An 18,954-nucleotide genomic window follows, 5' to 3' on the forward strand; every position below is an offset into this window, starting at 1 on the left:
TGGAAAATTTTTAGTTATATCTAGAAGAAAGCACTCTAACATCTGAGTGGAAATGGTGGCTGGGGAACCTTGGATGACTGTGCAGTGTACACATGCGTTAGTGTGGATTATACTCTTTGGTAGTAATGCCTGAAGGTTGGATGAAGTCAGGCAAAAGGTGGGCCGTTGCATGAAGGCACAAAACACGCATACTTGTTTCTCCCGTTTCGTTCTTTTTGGACTTTTCTTGCCCACTATGTCACGCTCCCTCTTCACAACTTTAACATCTACAATTTCGCAACTTCTAACTGTTTTATTATACATCGTAAAAAAGAGAAAAAAATAAACTACATAACGTGTACACGCGGCCCTCTCCCTAATAACCTCCCTCTTAGGACCTACAGAGGAAGGCGGTGCTACTGGAGGACCTGGAGCACCTGGAGGAATTGGAGGAGCTGGAGAAGCTGGAGGACCTGGAGGACCTGGAGGAGCTGGGGGTGCACCCCAGCCCCCGGCACTTGGTCCGAATATAAGGGGAGGCCGACCACCTGAGACGCCATCGCCTCGCCGGCCATCCACTCCTATGGGAAGCACAGGCCGTGAATCACAAGGCACACGACGAGGTGGTATGAGAGGTCGGTATTCTAACCTACAAGCAAGGAGACTGTCCTGTGGGGTACCGCACTTTAGGTCCGCTTGTAAGCTTTTGTGTTTGTTGTGGAACTGGCAATTCATAATCACTTTTTATTCAGTTTCAGCCATATTAACCGGAAAATTTCACCAAAACGTTTCAACGATTCGCATTAGTCGCATTCGCCGTGTGCCAAATATAGCCTGTCGACGCTGAATCTTTGAATTTCAATTCCGCGTGATGATATGAAGAGTAGCCTTTACCTGCCAACCAACACATTTATTTATGTTGTCTATCTGTGTATGTTATCTACCTCTGCATGAGCAAAAGAGTTACACTCCTGTATATAGGAGGTATTCTTTAAAGACGTAAAGTTCTGATTTCACCTAATGGTATGAACAAGATAAGGCTGCTTGTTTTAACCTAAAATAGGCAACTAGAATTTGTAAATGTTGAGGGGTAGTCTATATGTGGGTGCTGCTTTCGCAAATCCGTGTTGGGATTTGACTCAACGAGTTCCAACACACTTAAAAAGGCTTAGAGTAGCAGAACGCAATAAACCATCTAGAGCCAAGAGGTAATATTATACCTGTCTAGAATATATAGCCACTAAGGAGCACAATTGTGTACATGGGCAAGGAATGCAAGCTTAAAAGTTTAGAGGTATTTTGCAGCTCAGCTTTTAAGGTTGTGGCTATCTAAATAGGCGTGATTACTTCATATCCCACAAGCTATCCCCTTCTAAGTAAACTGATCACTCATACGAGGTAGAGCAATTTTCTGGCAAAAGATTTTTTTCTGAAACTGTCTAAAGGGCAATTTTATTTCTTGTAGCACACCCCACGCTAACCAGATTTGAAATACAGTATTGCTATAGTTTTATAACTTTCTGCTAGAAGCTAAATATATTTCTAGCAATAAATGCGAAACCTCCGAGCAAAGGTCCCCCTTGATTTCAAACAATTGGAGTTGATTAATATCCTGATGCATAAAATAGGCTTTTTATAGGCTGTTTGTCGAAGCTCTGACGTCTTTTCGTAAGCATGCTTTTCCATTACTGTTGTCCTCATGACAAATATGGCTGCAAATAGTGCGACTTGACCGCCCTGGACGGTACATCGCTGCTTTCGAAGAGTGGGTGGTCACAGGCACTACTCTAATTTTGCATTTTGTGTTCTTACTTCCAATATCTATTACGCATCAATGTATTGTTTGATGCAAAGGAAGTTATGGTGGAGTAGGCATTACGTATATATTTTTCTTTAGCAGTGTCTAAGTGGTCCGTATACATCAGTTTAAACCACGCAAGTTTGTCTACTTCCTTCAAGGGGGACTAGGAGGTGGCAGAATGCCGATGAGAACGCCCATAGGAAACAGAGGGGGCTGGCGTGTCTCCCATGGAGGTGGAGCAAGAGGTACGTTTTGAGTGCTGCTTCACTGATCCTATTGTCAACAAGGAATATCCACTAGCAACTAATAAATCCCTATAATTGTGCCTCTTGGCGAGACAGAGCGCATGGATACCATATATTTGTGACTGCACCAACGAAGTTGTGAAAGCGGCCTATGAGCGTCGTGCATGTCACTGGAAGAGTAATTCTTTATAGAGATGATATTTTTACACTTCGATAGTCGTGGCCAGAACTCTCTGATCGTTATATAAAACCAACGATACAAGTGTACTTTATGCAAGAAAAACTTTCTGAAAATGCACATGATCATTCAAGGAGTGTTGCAGGTTTCAGGAACTGAACTACGGAACCTATTTGTTTTAACAATACATATTTTTTCACTACACTGCAGGCCTGTGAAAGAAGCACTAAATTCCTGTGGTTGAGAGTATTTCAACACATATTTTTGCGTTACAGCAGAGCATCCAATATAGGAAACAGCGAGAAATATATATAAATAACGAATATGAGAGCAATAAAGTATACTTTCTTAAGCATAACAGCGTTGGTTATTCTGAACCAAACAGAATTTTGCTTAAGGAACACCCTCCTTCTATTTCTTCAGACGTAGGTGGAAGTTTGAAAATAAATTCCTGATTTTTTTGCTTTATAACAATTTGCTGAGAAAAGCAGGAGAATTTAGCACACATAGTATCTAAACTGTAAAACGTCCTGCATGGCACTATTTCACGGCTATTACATGAGAAAAATGTAGGTCCGTTGCTCTTAAGAATTTGCAACGCAAATACACTCACTGACAATACTTGTTCAAAAAATTCTTTTTTAAATACAACAACGATTGTAAAACCGCTAAGTGTGGTTATGTTTTCTACGTCACATGCCTGTGACGAACTGAAATTCATAAACACTTTGTTGGTCCTTCTTATTAGTGCTTCAAACATTACTAATTGCACATTCGATCTGCACATCAATCTGCACCTTACGCAAGCCGGTTTGTTGTAACACATGAGCACAAAAATTCGGTTCTTTCGCGATCGTTTTTTATTCGTTAAAAACACCTCATGTGCTCACCTGAGTGTAATGCACGATGACGATCCCAAGCGCCTAGAAGAATGACTGTTGAGATTTCAAGTACGTTCTGTGAAAGTAGAAAAAAAAACTGGAATTACTAGTACAAACCATATTGTTTGCTTAATAATGAGATAATCCTTTAAAACTCCAATACTTCTGCACTGACTTGGTTGCTGTGGTAATTGTTTTCTGATATTGCGAATAACATTACAGCCTGCGTTATTATTAAAAGAGACTCAACCGTTATTTATGGTAGAAAAAATAACTACCGCAATATAATAATGTGAAAAGTCATAGGTAACTACAGGCCCTATGAAACGATAGTAAATTACTCCACTTGCTATCAATACAGCCTACAAATGACTATTCTTCTGCACTTCAAATAAAATGTGGTAACAGGAATGAAAACACGCATATATATTTCTGAAAGCGCAAACTCAATGGTCACTGTGCGGCTGTCTATACCTTGCAAGTTCGTCTACTTTATTCAAGGTGGAGTAACAGGTCGCCCACCGACGTTCAGAAGGCCTGTAGGAAACGGAGGGGTTAGGCATGGCCCCCAAGGAGGTAATATGAAAGGTGTGTTTTATGTGCTGCTTTACTCACTCTACTCGTCGGTGACGAAGAATGAAGGCGGCTCAGCAGCACTGGTTCACTGTGCCAATTGACATGACACGCGCTTGTCATATATACGTATATCTAATAAACGAATGGCTACAGCCACAAATGAGCATAGTGCATATGGCTGCAACAGTTAAAGATAGAGTTCTCATATGAATCGTTACTTATACTCCGGTTAAATGTTCGTTGCGAGAGCATCTATCACTTGTACACATTAAAAATGCCAGCGCTGAGAAAACGTTTTACTCATTCAAAACACGGTGATGCTAACTCAAATCAATGTATTTCAGTTTTTAGTAACATACCTCAGGCACAAGTTTTTTTGGAGAACGCTTAGTGGCCTTCAGTTGTTACAGATGTATAAACGCTATATAAATTCAACAGGTTTACAGGTTTTAGGTACTCAAAGAAATTTTTCGCTTTCCAGAATAGCCCGTTTTGAATTGAAGAAAGCGGTAAACGCATCAACACAAATGAAGAGAGAAATAAAGCATTGAGCTTTAAAACTAAGAAAGTACCGTATTTGGGAACAACGAGAACAACGTGAAAAGACAATTTTTGTCTCAACCTAACCGAATAGGGGCTGTAGAACCTTCGCATCCTTGTGCACGAAGTCACGTTTTTTTATGACTCCGAGGGACATTCTTCAAAATGCAATTACCCTATACTGCGAATAAAAATCAATACACTAGTCGCGTCACAAGTTGTGAGTACATATTACATTCGGCGTGATAGTAGACGTTCTATGAAGTTCTTTGCGGAGCCAAACGAAATCGTAGGACCGCTTCAAGAATTTTTGCTTTTGTAAGATTACGATCTGTGACCTCATATAGGCACCCAGTAGCTACTAGGAGGAGTCTGACAGACTACATCAACTACTTAATCTCACAAAACCAGACACTGCTCATGTGGAACGACATTCTACGCGCTCACCCTTCTGGGTAATATCCGCTCTGCTACGGTGACTTACAGATAATATAGCTTCAGCGCAGCTGCCAAAAGGAATTCGCAGTAAAGAACACCTTACTTATTGATATTCCAAGTGCCCGACTCAACACCGTACCTAAGCTATGTCAAGCACTCCCCCCCCCCCCCCTCCAGTGCCATTTTAGTTGTGCGCTTACACGTTCTTAGAGAATGGGTGGCGTAAATTTGGGTAGAACTTTATATATCCTCTTTATTTCGAAGTATATTAGGGATGAAGCGCATAAAGACTGCTTTCGGAGCCGTGAGAGAAGCGGGGCCATATAATGGTTCTGACTTCAGGAACTTTTTTTGCACTGCACAATATAGTTACACATAAAAAAATTTTGTTTGTTGCCCGCGGTTTTGAAGGAATACGTTAGCGGTTGTCATAACATGATGCGGGGTAAATTTAGTGGAACGTAAGTAGAAATTAGTTTGTTGTATAACCAAATAAATCAGCTAACACTAGGTTTACAAAAATATGTTTACAGATGACGTAGAGGATAGAAGCCTTAGCATCGGTAGGAAATCAACTCAGCTGAATTTTTTCTTGATTGCGAGGTCTGCATTTTTAATTTTTTTCTGCTATGCCGCTAAACGAGGCTTTTAAGTCTTTTTGCGGGCATTTTTTACTTAAACCAGTCAGCTCCGGGTGGAACCTTGGTCTTTGCGCACTTCTTTTTCTTGATAAATTTGCATAGAAGCCAACACAGTGGCTAGATAAGGCGCAGTATTTCAAATATAGTAGCCATTTTTTTCTCACCGGCTACCGAACAAGCAATTTATTTTTGACATATTGAGCATTAGGTTGACCATTAGGTTCAGCATAAGGAATATGTTTGCTAAGTGGTTTCGCTCTATCGGAGCACATCAGCTCCTGGTTTATTATTTTGAAAAATGCCTTCTTTCCTAAAAAAACGTGGCAGTTTCATATGCCGACACGAGTATATCTCACCAAGAGCCTGGTAAGCGCTAGATGGTGTAGTATTCAGGTCTGTAATGTGTTTGGCAAGATCAATGAATGTGCAGAGCATGCCACAGTCCGAAAGTTTTAAAGGGGACTACTTGAACGCTAACATACTTCTGGCATGCCGAAATACTGGGCTAAATACGGGTCCTTTATCGAAGTGAGTTTAATAAAGTTTTGTTTCTTTCATATTGTGTTTAATATTTTTTCTCAATCTTTCTTGTACCTGTAAGTAGTAATTCAAAGAGTAATCGCCGTATTCTCTTATTCTTTACTGCGAAAAAAAAAACATCTTCTAAGGTTCCGCGTTGAACGGTTGGATGGAAGTTAAGGCTTATGGTGAGTGAAAGGGATCTCAAACAAGCGAAGGTACGACGCAAAGTGAGTGAAAGCCAATGCAAGAAGCGTCGCTCTAGCAGGGGGATGGTACATTGTGTCGAAGTAGTGGCGCAGCCGCTAGTGCAAACTTAACGGCAGGGATGGCGGTGACGCGTGGTAGTACCGAAGGGTCAACGCACGTGCAGTAGGACTTACGAAGCTCGAGGTTATGAACCGTGCCCAGATAGTAAGTATAACGGCCCTTTATGTACACAGCGCGCCTGAGCTGTCAGATCCTGTTCGAAATGACAGAACTTCCGGAGGTCACAAAAAATTTTACGATAGAGCTTTCTGGCGTGAAAGCATAAAATCCTGCAAAAATGTAAGCTTTCGTAACATTCGGTGACGTTGCATGAGGGGGCAAGCAAGTAGTCACGTGATATTGTGCGAATTTCCTTTGAACATTTTCAGAGAGCTGCGCGGAACCAAGGGAATTACCGACATTAAAAGAATATTACGCAACAAAGTGTGTACATGACATCGCTTCAATGAATGAACAATATTGATGAAAGCAAGTTACATTGTTTTTTTTTCAATTTTTATCTTGCAGTGCTCACCCTAAATAGAAGACAAGTGAGACGCATTCTTAAAGAAGAAGGATTTAACAACAAAGGTATATGGTACTTCTTGTCTATTTCATTAGGCATATCATTGAATTCGTCTGAAAAGTTGAGCTAAACCGCATTTAATTTAGATTGTGGTCTAGGCATTGCAAAAAAATTAATTTCAAAATTTCACGAAGGCGGACGTAACCCCCAACAAAAATTACATATCTGTTTTGAAACTTTCCAGGTCAGAAATTCCCAAAGTAAGAATTATTGCAGACGTTAGAATTCTAAAAATATGGTTGGTTATGTAAATTTTCTCTGATACTGTATTGGGAGTCCATGATCCGACCTGGAATCATGTTTCCTTTGTAATACTGCGACGTCAATTGGGAGAGCGGTTCATTCGCCTCAAAGAAATTGCTCTGGCACTTTTCATTTCTCTTGATTTGTAAGTATAAAAGTTTAAGGACATTATGTGGCAATACATGATATTCATACAGATATGGTGCTTAAGCTTCCGGTATAATTGATGGACATTTCCACTATACTGACCGACAAGAAACGGCGCAGATTGTTGTGACAAAGAAGAAAATTTTTTTTGAAGCTTCAATTTTACTGTCGCTAAAAATATATTCTTAAGTCTTAGTGCTGCCACCATGATATCCATAACAGCTGTAGTGAAGCGAACTTAATAAGTGCAAATAATACATAAAAGTAATTTAAACAAAAAAGTTACAGGAAAAAGTGAACGTTTCTCTACAGATGCATGGTTACAGCAAAAGTTATGCGGGTGGCAAGAGGCATTGGAAAACATTTTGCAACCATGTCCTAAAAGTGGCAACGATCACTTGGCAGTTGCGTGGCGGGAGTGTTCCATGGGTGAACAAAATTTCAAGTTTTCATTTTGTAGCATGCAAAATTGCCTTCTTGTCTTTTCTTGGATAACTAACTCAGCCTTTTTATTCTTCGTTCGAAAGACATCGCATACCTGCTGAACCCAAAGCTGCTCCTAAGTACAAGGGGCAAGGGGCTCGCCGTGGTACTTGCACGCCTGACGCACATCAAGCGAGGATCACCGTTCCACAGAACAAGACGTCTCCTAGCCATGCGCTTCAGTAAGTGCATCTAAAAACTACAAAGATATATATACATAATTCCGCAAGTTCTTGTTACGTCTTCGGTGCACACTTATTTCCTGCTCTCGTGATCAGGTACCAGTGAAGATAGAAGTAATAGTGAGCGTAAATACGCCCACAAGAATACGTCGCCAAACGTAGAGTCGGTGTGTCAACTATTAGCCTGTTTGACGTGCCATTTCTTTGCTGGTTTTTTATGCATGTTTGGTAACTGATCGCTAAGACGTTCCCAAGCATGTAGGTGCCCGAAGGATATTATGTTTGAAAAAGCTCCTCTAAACTTTGAAAAATAAATTTCGTACCTGTATTCCGTACGTGTTCTGCAATATGAACAAATCTCGTATTCTCCCAATAAGTTTAGGGATTTCAAAAAGCATATATCTGAGAAGCTTTCAATTCCGTGCTGAAAATATTTCCGGTAGGCTATTACTGGAGGGAGCGTAAAATGTATTCTGAGGGAAAATAATTACCCAACATCTTCGTAATAAGTTTTAGATGCGGAGAATCTCATGCTCGCGGCTTTGTTCCTCCCTCCCTTCTCGTCCACCGTCCGCACTCTACTGCGTATGCACGTCATTTAAGCCCCGTCAGCTTTTGGACTGACGTCAGCGCATCCCGCTATAAAAAGAAATAGTTAGGCGGCGCCCGGTTTCGATCCCACGACTCTCCGGCCGGAGCGGGAGGTACGTGGCGCTCTTCCCACTGCGCTACAAACCGAGACGGGAGCATGTCCTACGAACGCCCGTTATGTTCTTCACTCATTCAAACTCTGGCAAGAAGCTACTGATACAACGAAGGCACGCGAAGCTGAAGGTGAACGGAAACGACGAACTGAAAACTAATGGGAACTTCAGTCGACCCCATGGCTGCTTCGCATACTACTCAGGGTTCCCCTACAGAAAAATGGTGTAATTTTTGTTATAACCTCAAACGCTGACACTGGGAAAGACAGCTAAAAATTATGTGGACCACTATTGAAATATTCTAAAATGGCTAGGTGTATTTTAACATCAACCACATGTGTCTAAAATCTACAGGCACAACGTACGCCATTCCAAACGTGCAATCTAAGCAGTGCTAGAAACCACAAGAAATGTGCAAATTCGTGTATAGAAACCCTGGCGGAAGAACAGTTTTTATTCGTACACAAAAATCCCTTCTTCCATAATAAAACTTGAAAAAGAAGCACAAGGTACCACAGCTTCGGTGGTCAACTCTGAAGCAACCGTGTCATGCCCGCATGAAAGTGCACACTGTCTAACGAGACCCAAGGAGGCGTTCGCTTTTGGGCATTCCTATTTCTATACTACAATGGCAAACCACACGCAGTAGAATTTGACCAATATAAGTACAGAAGATTTTCTGTTGTTCTTTCAGAAGCCCAGTGCAGTATATTTATTTCTGCATATGTTGCGGACGCAAAATTCTGCTTTATACACTTTGTTTTCCATCGCAAGTAGCCCATTATTTATAATTTGTCATGTTATATTTTTAAATATTTAAAATAATTTTTATAAATTATTAAAAATATATTTCTTTTTCAGAAGAATATTTACATTATTTTTCATTCTTCACAATTTCTAACAATACTTTTGTGATTTCGTTGCAGTAAGGAGGTTCCTGAAAACCGAGCGAGGCGTAAGGCGGGTGGTCATTTCCTTTCGAAACCGGTTCCGCAGGAGCGCCTCACCTGATTCTTCCAGCCTTGGACTTTTGTGATCAAAGGTTTCCCGGAAAGCTCTTTACAAAAAACGAGGTATTGAAATCACCTATTTTAGACTAAACGGGGAGACTATAACACAGGAAAAAATAATTAGGATACTTAGGCAGTTAAGAAAACACGCACATAGTCGAAAACATTTTTGTATCGTGAACGAAGGCTTTTGCAGTTCAGTTTTCAAGGCAATGCATCGCGCACGGTGTTTTGGGAGTTTGTGATAATGTTTGGAAATAATACAGTGAAAATTCCTGAATGAAGCCACGAAAGTATGGTTTCATTTCAACTGGTTAGTTAATCAACACACGTAAGGGACGCATGATGCGTTAAACGAATGCAATGATCAAAAATAGAAGATACATGCCCAACCTACGTTTTTCACTTGCGCTGAAGTGCAACAATTTTGCAACCTGTAATCAAGAGTTGACATGTTGTTCTGCTTCTTGTGCGCAGCTTTCGTTTAGCGGTCCTTCTGGCAACGATGGGGCGCCATCGGAGCCCAGGCAATCCTTGAATCCTACGAAAACAAGATCTGAAGAAGTCCTTCAGAAGGTGGAAAATACAAGCGAAATATTTGTTAAAACACGCTGTAAACATTTTTTGTCTTCTGTATCAATGCTAATAAATTACGTATTTGTTTTCTTAGCACTTATCAATGCCAGCCTTTATGTTAGGAAACGTTTATGCGGACATTATGATCATATAGGCATAAATTTTTCTATTTTAAATGAAGACATCCGCATTTGCCCCGTCCTTAGCCTTTAAGTATCAAAGCGTGAGATATACATTATCTGGAGACAGCAAGGAAAACGTAATAATCCGCAGATACCTAACAAAGTGAAGTTTCCTTCTCCTGTAACGTTGTAAAGCTGTGGCAGATTGGAAGTATCTCTACTTCAGCGTTGAAAAGGGGAACTATACATTTACTTTAAATTTCGGCGTATTTGCAAAGGTAATCAAAATGTTCGGTTTCTAGGCTTGGCGAGTTTGCTATGGTAGGTATCACGAGCGCGCACAAATTTTACTCTGTAATCCTATTTTTGTTGGAAGGTATTTTGGCTTCCCTCTCCAGACAAAAGTGTTTCAAAAGCAAGGAGGGAAGCCGCAACAAGACTTCATTTTCAGTGATAACACTTAAGATCACTTTGTTTAGTGAACGGATATAATAGGTAGAATATTTTAAAGTTTTCAAACCACACAAATAAATGTTAAAGTACATTTTTTGTTACCCTGCAACAACCATGTTCCCCGAAACATGGCCCGCTTTCTCTGTTGATATAGAAATAACAGAAAAAGGCTTTACATAAGAAAAAATGCAGAAGAAGCTTCAGCCCTCCCAATGGAACACAAGCAGTAGTAATGTGACGGCCGAGTCAGTAGAAGCAAACCTAAATTTGGTTAAGCAGTGTAGGCTTACGAGGACAAGTTCAGGAACGTATGGGTTCATTTTCTGAAGGGAAACCGCTGGCCCATTTACAAAACATTTCATAGACTGCTGGGGCAGGCGCTTTCAAATTAATCTTGATACCCTGGCTACTACTTGTAGCTCACCATGTGATTTGAAAGTGAAAACTATGCCTGCCTTGCGGAGTAGACTGTAACGCCAAAATGCAATGCAGAAACCCAAACTTAAACGGTGAGTTTCCACAAAGGGGACATTATGATCATGAATATAGGCGAAGGCATACCAAACGCTTCAAAAAAAAAAACACTTTCTATCGTCTGAATCTAACCTTGGTCCTTCGCAGAGTGAATTCGAGGTCTATGCGATTGCACAATGCGGACACTTTTGATACAGTTTAAAATGTGGAATTTGACTGAAGCTAAGCCTGCATGGAGAAAGCTTTGGTTTCAACCATCTTTGTCTCAATAAAGGTACTCTGCCACACGCACGCAGGTATTGGCTGACCCCCTATTTAGCGTTAGAGTAGTCGAGCCGGTGGCCGTGTATCACAGGGACCGCAAATTTGTTATGTGCAAGTGCAAAGTTCCCGATGGTACATGTGACGTGTAACGTGCAAGCATGTACTCATACTCTAAGCTACTAGTACTTATAAATTAATCAGAATCCAAAGAAATCAATGGCGAACGCCCACTTATTTTGCGAAGAGAACGCTTCGCGTTTCAAAAATCCTTCTCATTAGATGAGGCAGACTGTGATTTTTTTCTCGAAATACAACTGGTAGTGGTCCTGCGACCACGAACAGGTCGCGTAGCCACATTATAGCAGCATCACAAACACCCGCCTACGGTACTGAAGCGGAGAGGAAGACGCCACGCACCACACACTAGGTCTTTGAGCAGGCAATAGTGGCAAAGTCGTTCAAATGGAGCCATGCAGTTCCCCCGGGAAACACAGTGCTGCAGCATTACCTTCACGCAAATGAAGGCAAATGTTCTGTACAGCAGACGGTCTTGCACATCTCTTACATTTGAAAGGCGTGCGAAAATGGATTGTTCAAGTGTCCACCTTGTAACCAAACGTGAATACGATAATTTTCGCTTTAACTATTCAGGTCTGCGACCATTTATTTTTGTTCGTACTTCCTGCTGACAAGTAAACAAGTTGATTTTAGCAGATATCGTGGACGGTAGGAACTTGCGCCTTACTTTAAGGCTTGACCAATGATAACAATACGTAAGCTGATACATGGTGACTGTAGTTCTAGGCGCTCCCACCGGGGCTATGATTCACAACACTACACTACACTCCCCCAGTCTGTCTTGCGGCAGGTGATGCCAATGGCGCGTCCCACATTTGTTGCCTACAATGAGAGAATTTAGGTTTTTTAAGACCTGTGTACCTTCAAAGGTGCAGCCTAATTTTACAAAGCCCCCTAAGCAACAGAACGGAACTCAGGAAACTCGAAGAAAAAAGCTGAGCCACATAACAGCAGCATGCAGTAAGAATGTATGGACGTCTTTTCGATCAATTCAATATGTCCACACTGTGCAGTAAACAGGTGGGGTCGTTTATGCCCAGTGCAGAAAAAAAACGCATTTTCGTTCAAATGAAAATTGAACCCGGGTCTCTTGTGTTGGAGCCGAGGGCGTTACAACCACGCTACATCTGCCCATTACCTCTGCGGGAACTGAAGTCCACCTAGAGCTTCTACATATTACGTCATATCTCGTAACAGTTGAACATGACGGGACATAATCAGTAGCGGTCTACCCCGGAAACAAAGAACTGTGATGTTAGAGAAGTTGTCATGTAAAAAGTCCCATTCTTATGGCCTCAGTTGCTCTTGGACGAGCGGGCATTTGTCGTTTCTAAGCGAGCGCCGCAAAATACCAATTTGCCTGAACTCGATTGCCTACCTCAATGGCTCTAAATCGTGAGTGTGCCAGGGACACCCTTTGCGCAATCAAAAGTGATGGGGCACCACACAATGACCAATATTCGTCGGGCCATAATGTCAAACAATTTTTACTTGTAGCAAAAGTCGTCAACACTCTCTTTCAATACGCGCCTTTTATGTCAGACTATGAGGCTCAGGCGTTTAATATTTTCCTACGATTTTCTCTTGCAGTTAAAAGCCACCCAGCCTTTTGTGTGGCTGCAGTTTTCATAAAACTCGTGTGTCGTACAAAAAAGGCAACGTTATAATATAGGCTGCGCGGAGAAACTAAACGAAAATGATGGTGCGCAGCCACATCTTAGAGCGCCGTTCTGAGGTGCCCGCGTGTGTGGTGCAGACCTGCCGTCGCCTCGTAGTGACCGAGCGAACGAAGAATGATTTGAAGACCGACGATACAGAGACAGCAGGGAAACCCAGGATGGAAGCATATAGAAAGTGTGAGGCGGAGAACGGCATGCCGACGCGACGCGAGACAATCTCTGCGGGGTAGGCACGCTGCGGGATTACGCCAGAGAAGCGTATGCGGTTGTGCGTACTACAATGACGCGGTACCTTCATGAAACGAAGGTATAAAAGCATCTACCGCTGCCGCTAAAGTCGCAGCCCGAGGAGAAGCTCAACGCCGCCGGCGCAAGAATCCAAAGGTGCGCGCCACCGAAGCAGCAGGTATGCGGCTCCCCGAGACCGCCACAGAGCGGCGGGAGGAGCTATCTACTTGCGTATGCGTCTGTTAGCAATTTCTTCCAAAATCATTGGTGCCTTTGATGATGTTGGCGAACTGCGTGCCCTGAAATTCTTCAAAGGCTTGGTGGTAGCGGTTGTCTAGCCGTCGCCTACCGCGTTCGCCAAAGGCGTAGTGCACTCCCCCACCTCACTGTAACTGCCCATCATGCTACACCGATGTTACTAGTCGGGGACTTTATTATAGAAATCAAGAAAAACGGGAATTTCCTACCTGGATGTGCGAGAACATCCCGTTCCTCTCTTTTGTAACGCCGGAAAAGCCCGTAACTACCTCGCGAAATACTTGCATAGACCTCGTTTTTTAGAACCAGACATTGCAACATAACAGCAAGTCAAACATATATCCGTCCATTCCTCTGGTCACAAGACCTCGTTCATGACAATCAAGGACTGTAAATGGAGTGTTTGTTGAAGAAAAAGTAATATGGAGCGAATGCAGCCTTTTGTCTAAGGCCATCCCAGTTGAATCATCAATTGAAATCCTCTGGGCCACGTGTCGTACACGTTCTGGTAACATACTGATTGGAGTTTGCTACCGTCCGCCTGATTGTAAAAATTCATTCGTAGAGAACTTGAGAGATAGCATTTCTGAAGCCGTCATGCTGTGCCCTTCTGATTACATTTACATTCTTGGCGACTTCAATTTTCCGAACATTGATTGGGCTACGCTGTCGTCCTCCTGCCAAACCTCCGTCGAATTCATTACCCTTTCTTTAGATTTCAACTTCTCACAAATAGTCAACGAACCTACCCGTGGACCAAACATTTTAGATTGAGTTTTTGCGTCGGCCCCGGAAACCATTAACCCAATATCTTACCTAGAAGGTCTCTCTGACCACAACATACTCCAATTTGAATTAAAAATGACGTCACCGTTTACTGGTCTTTCCACCAAACAAATTCGGGATTACAATAGAGCGAATTTCGACCTCATCAATGCAGAACTCGAATTATTCTTCGATCAGACATTTCTACCATCTTTTGATTCTCGAAATATTGAAGAAAACTGGCTAATCTTCAAACATAAAATAACGGATTTAGTAGGTGAGCATATTTCATTAATTACGATTAAAAATGACAAATCAAACCCTTGGTTCACGAAGTCCCTTCGGCAGCAACGCAGCAAGAAAAAACGCCGTTACAAGCGAGCGAAGCGTATTGGTACTGGAGAGGCGTGGCAGAAATACAAATGTTTCCTGGACACATACTGCGCAGCAATAGATGCCGCTAAAAGTAAATACTACTCGCATGACCTTCGTTCTTTACTAAAGTCAAACCCCAAAAAATTCTGGAAAGAAATATCCCCGTCACGCGATACTAACAAGATCTTGCTGAAAAATAACGACCTAGCTTCGGTTCCCGATTCGGAGTGCCCCACTGTATTTAACCGATTTTTCACCTCCGTATTCACCCTGGAAAGCCATGGTAGCGTCCCAGATGTTCGTGAGCACAATTGGGCATATATGGAATCCATTGAAATAACTATCGCTGGCATTGAACGCCTTATAGACAACCTTAAAATTTCTACTTCCGCAGGTATTGATAATATCAACTCAAAAATACTAAAAGGCACCGTTACAAGTTCGAGCAAATTCTTATACCACATCTTCCGCCAGTCATTAGCATCAGGTCAGTTACCATCTGATTGGAAAATAGGTAAGATTGTACCAGTTCATAAAACTGGCGACAAAGGCTCACCCAACAATTATCGCCCCATTTCCTTAACGTGCGTGTGCTGCAAAATGCTCGAACACATCATTGCGTCATACATTTTCAGCCATCTTGAATCTAATCAGTTTTTCGTAGGAAATCAGCATGGCTTCCGAAAAGATTTGTCGTGTGACACCCAGCTATTCGAATTCACTACCGATCTGCACCTTAACATGGACAATGGCTTCCAAACTGATTGTGTCTTTCTGGACTTCTCGAAAGCATTCGACCGTGTAGTCGATTGTCGTCTCATAGCAAAATTATCAGCTCTTCGGCTAGATTCACTAACATTGTCATGGCTTCGCGAACTTTATTACATTCCGTCAGCAGTTCACTGTAGTCAACAATTTTTCTTCCACTCTTTCGGACGTAACTTCTGGTGTACCGCAGGACAGCGTTTTAGGCCCTTTACTCTTTTTAATTTACATCAACGACTTGGGTACAAATTTAACATCGTGTGTTCGGCTCTTTGCTGATGATTGAATTATATACTGTAAAATAAACAATTCTGATGATCATCTAGACCTTCAAAATGACCTTAATCTGATTTCAAGCTGGTGTGACACCTGGCTGATGTCACTAAATTTAATTAAATGTAATGTAATCATTTTTAGCCGTAAGCGTATTACCTCTGATTTTCCGTATAGCATAAACAGTAACTTGCTAACACGGACGTCGTCGTACAAATATCTTGGCATCATTCTCACTCCCAATTTGTCTTGGTCGGACCACATCTCTAGCAAATGCGCAAAAGCTTCTCGATCACTTGGTTACCTACGACGCAGCTTACGCAATTCCCCGTCTAGTGTTCGTAAACTTGCTATTCTAACATTAGTCCTTCCACAGCTAGAATTTGCTTCTTCTATTTGGTCTCCTCATCAAAACTATCTAATTGACATGATTGAGTCTATTCAGAATCGAGCTGCTCGTTTCATATCATCTAATTACGACCGATACGCTAGCATCACCCAGATTAAACATGAATGCTCCCTTCAAACGTTACACACACGTCGCTCCTTAGCACTTTTATGCCTATTTCATAAATATATTTATTCCTCGAGATCATCCGAGTTTAATCTTCACCACCCGTTTACCATGTCACGTAGACTGCACAACCAGTTCAGCTTCTCACGCATTTATGGTTCCACGCATGCCTTTAATTCATCTGCCCTCCCACGTGCAATACTCCTTTGGAATGATCTCCCCGACGTTATCGCATCTGTTTCATGCCACGAAACCTTTCGACGCCATTTATCTGATCATTACGCACCATAATGTTTTCACTGTACAATTTTTGTATACCTTTTATTTCATATGTTTCTGGCTTTTAGCGATATTCATTATCTCCGAAGTGCACATGTTGGCTGTGTCTTTCATGAATTCCTGTACCTTTGATTGTATACATACCTATGTGCAGTAGCTATAATACCATTTTTGTTAACTTTAGTTCGCAATCTTAACTTGTGTTTTTCCTTCTTCAAACATTGTACATTGTATTTGCTGCGTTTTGACTTCTTAAATGTGTTTATTTTCTTGCCTTGTGGCATTTTTTGTTTCTCTGTCGGTAATCCCCCTTTACAAATTATGTGCTCCCCCTTACGCTATGCCCTCCCATGGGCCTGTAAGGTATCCTGAATAAATACGAAAGGGCTGTAAAGATACATATTTGTCTGACCTAAATTATTTGCCTCAACATAGTCTGACCGAAATTACTTGCGCAGTCGACACAGCTAACAAACCACGCTCTAATTCCGCTTTAGAAAGTATCGCAACTGTCAGCTACTCTTTTATTTCTGAAACATTGTAAAAAAATGAGAAATAAATTAGGGGTTGGGATAACCTTTCGGGAGGTCTTCGCTGAGCCCTAAAATTTCTAATCTGGCCGTAGTTTGAGAAACACTGATATACTTGGAAAATAGTTGAAACGCATGGACCTAGCGAATAAACGCTGCCTTAGCCAATCAGGAATAACACATTTTTGTTCGCAGAAAGCGCCCTTCTCTCAAGCGCGCGAAAAGAACTCGTCAACCATTTTAAAGGTACAAAACCAGAACAGTGCAATCAAAATCTGTTGTCAGCGAACGCTGGTATATGCCGGCCCAGTGCCCCCATCGCTACTGACTGTGACTGTCCCGGAAAGAGCGACGTGGATGTGAATGGGGGTATGCGGCTGTTTGGCACTACAGCAGTGCAAACCTGGTAGGTATCACACACGTCACGCAATCGCACTTCAGTGTCATGGGATGCGGCGCCGCCGCTGAAATTAGTGCCTCACAGTTAGGCCGTCTTGGCCGCCGAGCTGCAGGAGATTCAACCCAAATATTTGCTGACTGCGCCAATAAAATTTTGCGCTCGCGCACATGCCGTTGATATTGCTTTCGCATGGCCAATTCCACCGTTACCAGTATATAGGTCATAGCACTTCGGCCATTTTGGGTATCCCAGACTATTTCAACCGTTCGGTCACCCCTTTGCAGTTCCTTATAGTTATAGCTCCTTAGAGCTCAAATAGTTATTTATTCGTGGGAAACTCAAACGCCTACAGTGTGTTTAATAAAACCACACACGTCGCCTCTTAAAGGAGCCATGAAGACAAAATAGCAGTTTGTTTTATTCGGAAGAGTGCGTGTTTTATGGTGTCCATGGCGCGTGTCCGGACGCAAACGATGTATTATTCACAGAAATTAATCAATTTACGTTAAAATTTTTATTTTTCAGCTCAATCATGTGTTTTCGTGATCTGTAATGACTACACAGGAACCGACCGCTCTGCAGCCGATTGGAAAGCCTTGTTTACCGTTAGTGAACATAGATGGTGCCACCATACCGTGGCAAGCTCTTTTCTGCCTCTCGTTTGTTTTTGACTGTATTTGAGCCTGGCTTGTTTTTGTTTAGGGAGAAAATCGTGTCGTGAAACAGAGTGCTCACTCGACAAATATGGTCATGTAAGACACCGTTGCTGGCGTGAATCGGACGGTGTCGTCTAAAACTACCCCAAAGCCCCGCAGTCCTGTGCAGCTAAACCAAGCATAGTTCCCGCAGTACCAACAGCAGTGCGCATCGCTACTTCCATGTTTACGTGTGCTTTCGTAACTTCCACGGTCGGTACCACCATTCTTACTGCTTGAAAGAGAATGTGGCATTAGTTTCAGCGCAAATAGCTCGTTCGGCAAGCTTTTAAGCTCTGCTTAATTAGCGTTTGCTTCTGCCGGCCTCCACCAATCGCAGAGCTGCCTGGTATGACATGATATGTTTTGTTGCGGGAATTGTGCGAGTGGGTCGCATAGCCATTCCTTTTTTTAGAGGCAAAGCATCTCTTGCTTTCGCCTCTGCCGTCCGTCGTCCTTCCGTCGTCCGTCCGTATCTTTCCCCCCTCTACCCACCAGCTGTGCGATAGCGCGCGCGCTTCTCCTGCTCTCCCTCTCTCCGATCCGGCTGTGCGATTGCGCGCGCACTGCTCCTGCTCTCCCCCTCTCCACGCCAGCTGTGCGATAGCGCGCGCGCTACTCATCGCCGCAGCTGCGCGATAAGCGGGCATGCGCGTCTCCTCTCTCATCTCCTCTTCCCCACTCCATTTGCTCTATATAATAAACATGGTCCGTGCGCCGCTCCATCAGTTGCTGCTTTGGTTGAGTCACGCTGCGCCGTCCGGAGTTCTGTCATTTTTCGTTATTTGGATACCCAATCTCGGGAACGTTTCGGGACCTCCGTG

General features: G+C 42.5%; 1 protein-coding gene across 5 annotated transcripts in view; it reads left to right on the forward strand.

Annotated features, from left to right (window-relative positions):
* LOC144142464 (uncharacterized) overlaps positions 1 to 10,078 on the forward strand; it is a 43,412-nt gene extending 33,334 nt beyond the window's left edge. For 2 of the 5 annotated variants that reach the window (XM_077674004.1, XM_077674007.1), the window contains 7 exons: positions 375 to 614; positions 1,939 to 2,025; positions 3,586 to 3,672; positions 6,576 to 6,638; positions 7,551 to 7,688; positions 9,319 to 9,465; positions 9,880 to 10,078. In XM_077674004.1, coding sequence (XP_077530130.1) covers positions 375 to 614; positions 1,939 to 2,025; positions 3,586 to 3,672; positions 6,576 to 6,638; positions 7,551 to 7,688; positions 9,319 to 9,428 — 725 coding nt within the window. In that variant the 3' untranslated portion in view covers positions 9,429 to 9,465; positions 9,880 to 10,078. The remainder of the gene's footprint in view (positions 1 to 374; positions 615 to 1,938; positions 2,026 to 3,585; positions 3,673 to 6,575; positions 6,639 to 7,550; positions 7,689 to 9,318; positions 9,466 to 9,879) is intronic. The other 3 variants (XM_077674006.1, XM_077674005.1, XM_077674008.1) reach the window with 3 other exon arrangements.
* The last annotated feature ends 8,876 nt before the right edge of the window (positions 10,079 to 18,954 follow it).

The sequence above is a fragment of the Haemaphysalis longicornis genome, unplaced genomic scaffold (assembly GCF_048455015.1).
Source record: "Haemaphysalis longicornis isolate Haplotype H1 unplaced genomic scaffold, Haemaphysalis longicornis Haplotype H1 scaffold_6, whole genome shotgun sequence".
In the NCBI taxonomy this organism is placed as follows: domain Eukaryota; kingdom Metazoa; phylum Arthropoda; class Arachnida; order Ixodida; family Ixodidae; genus Haemaphysalis; species Haemaphysalis longicornis.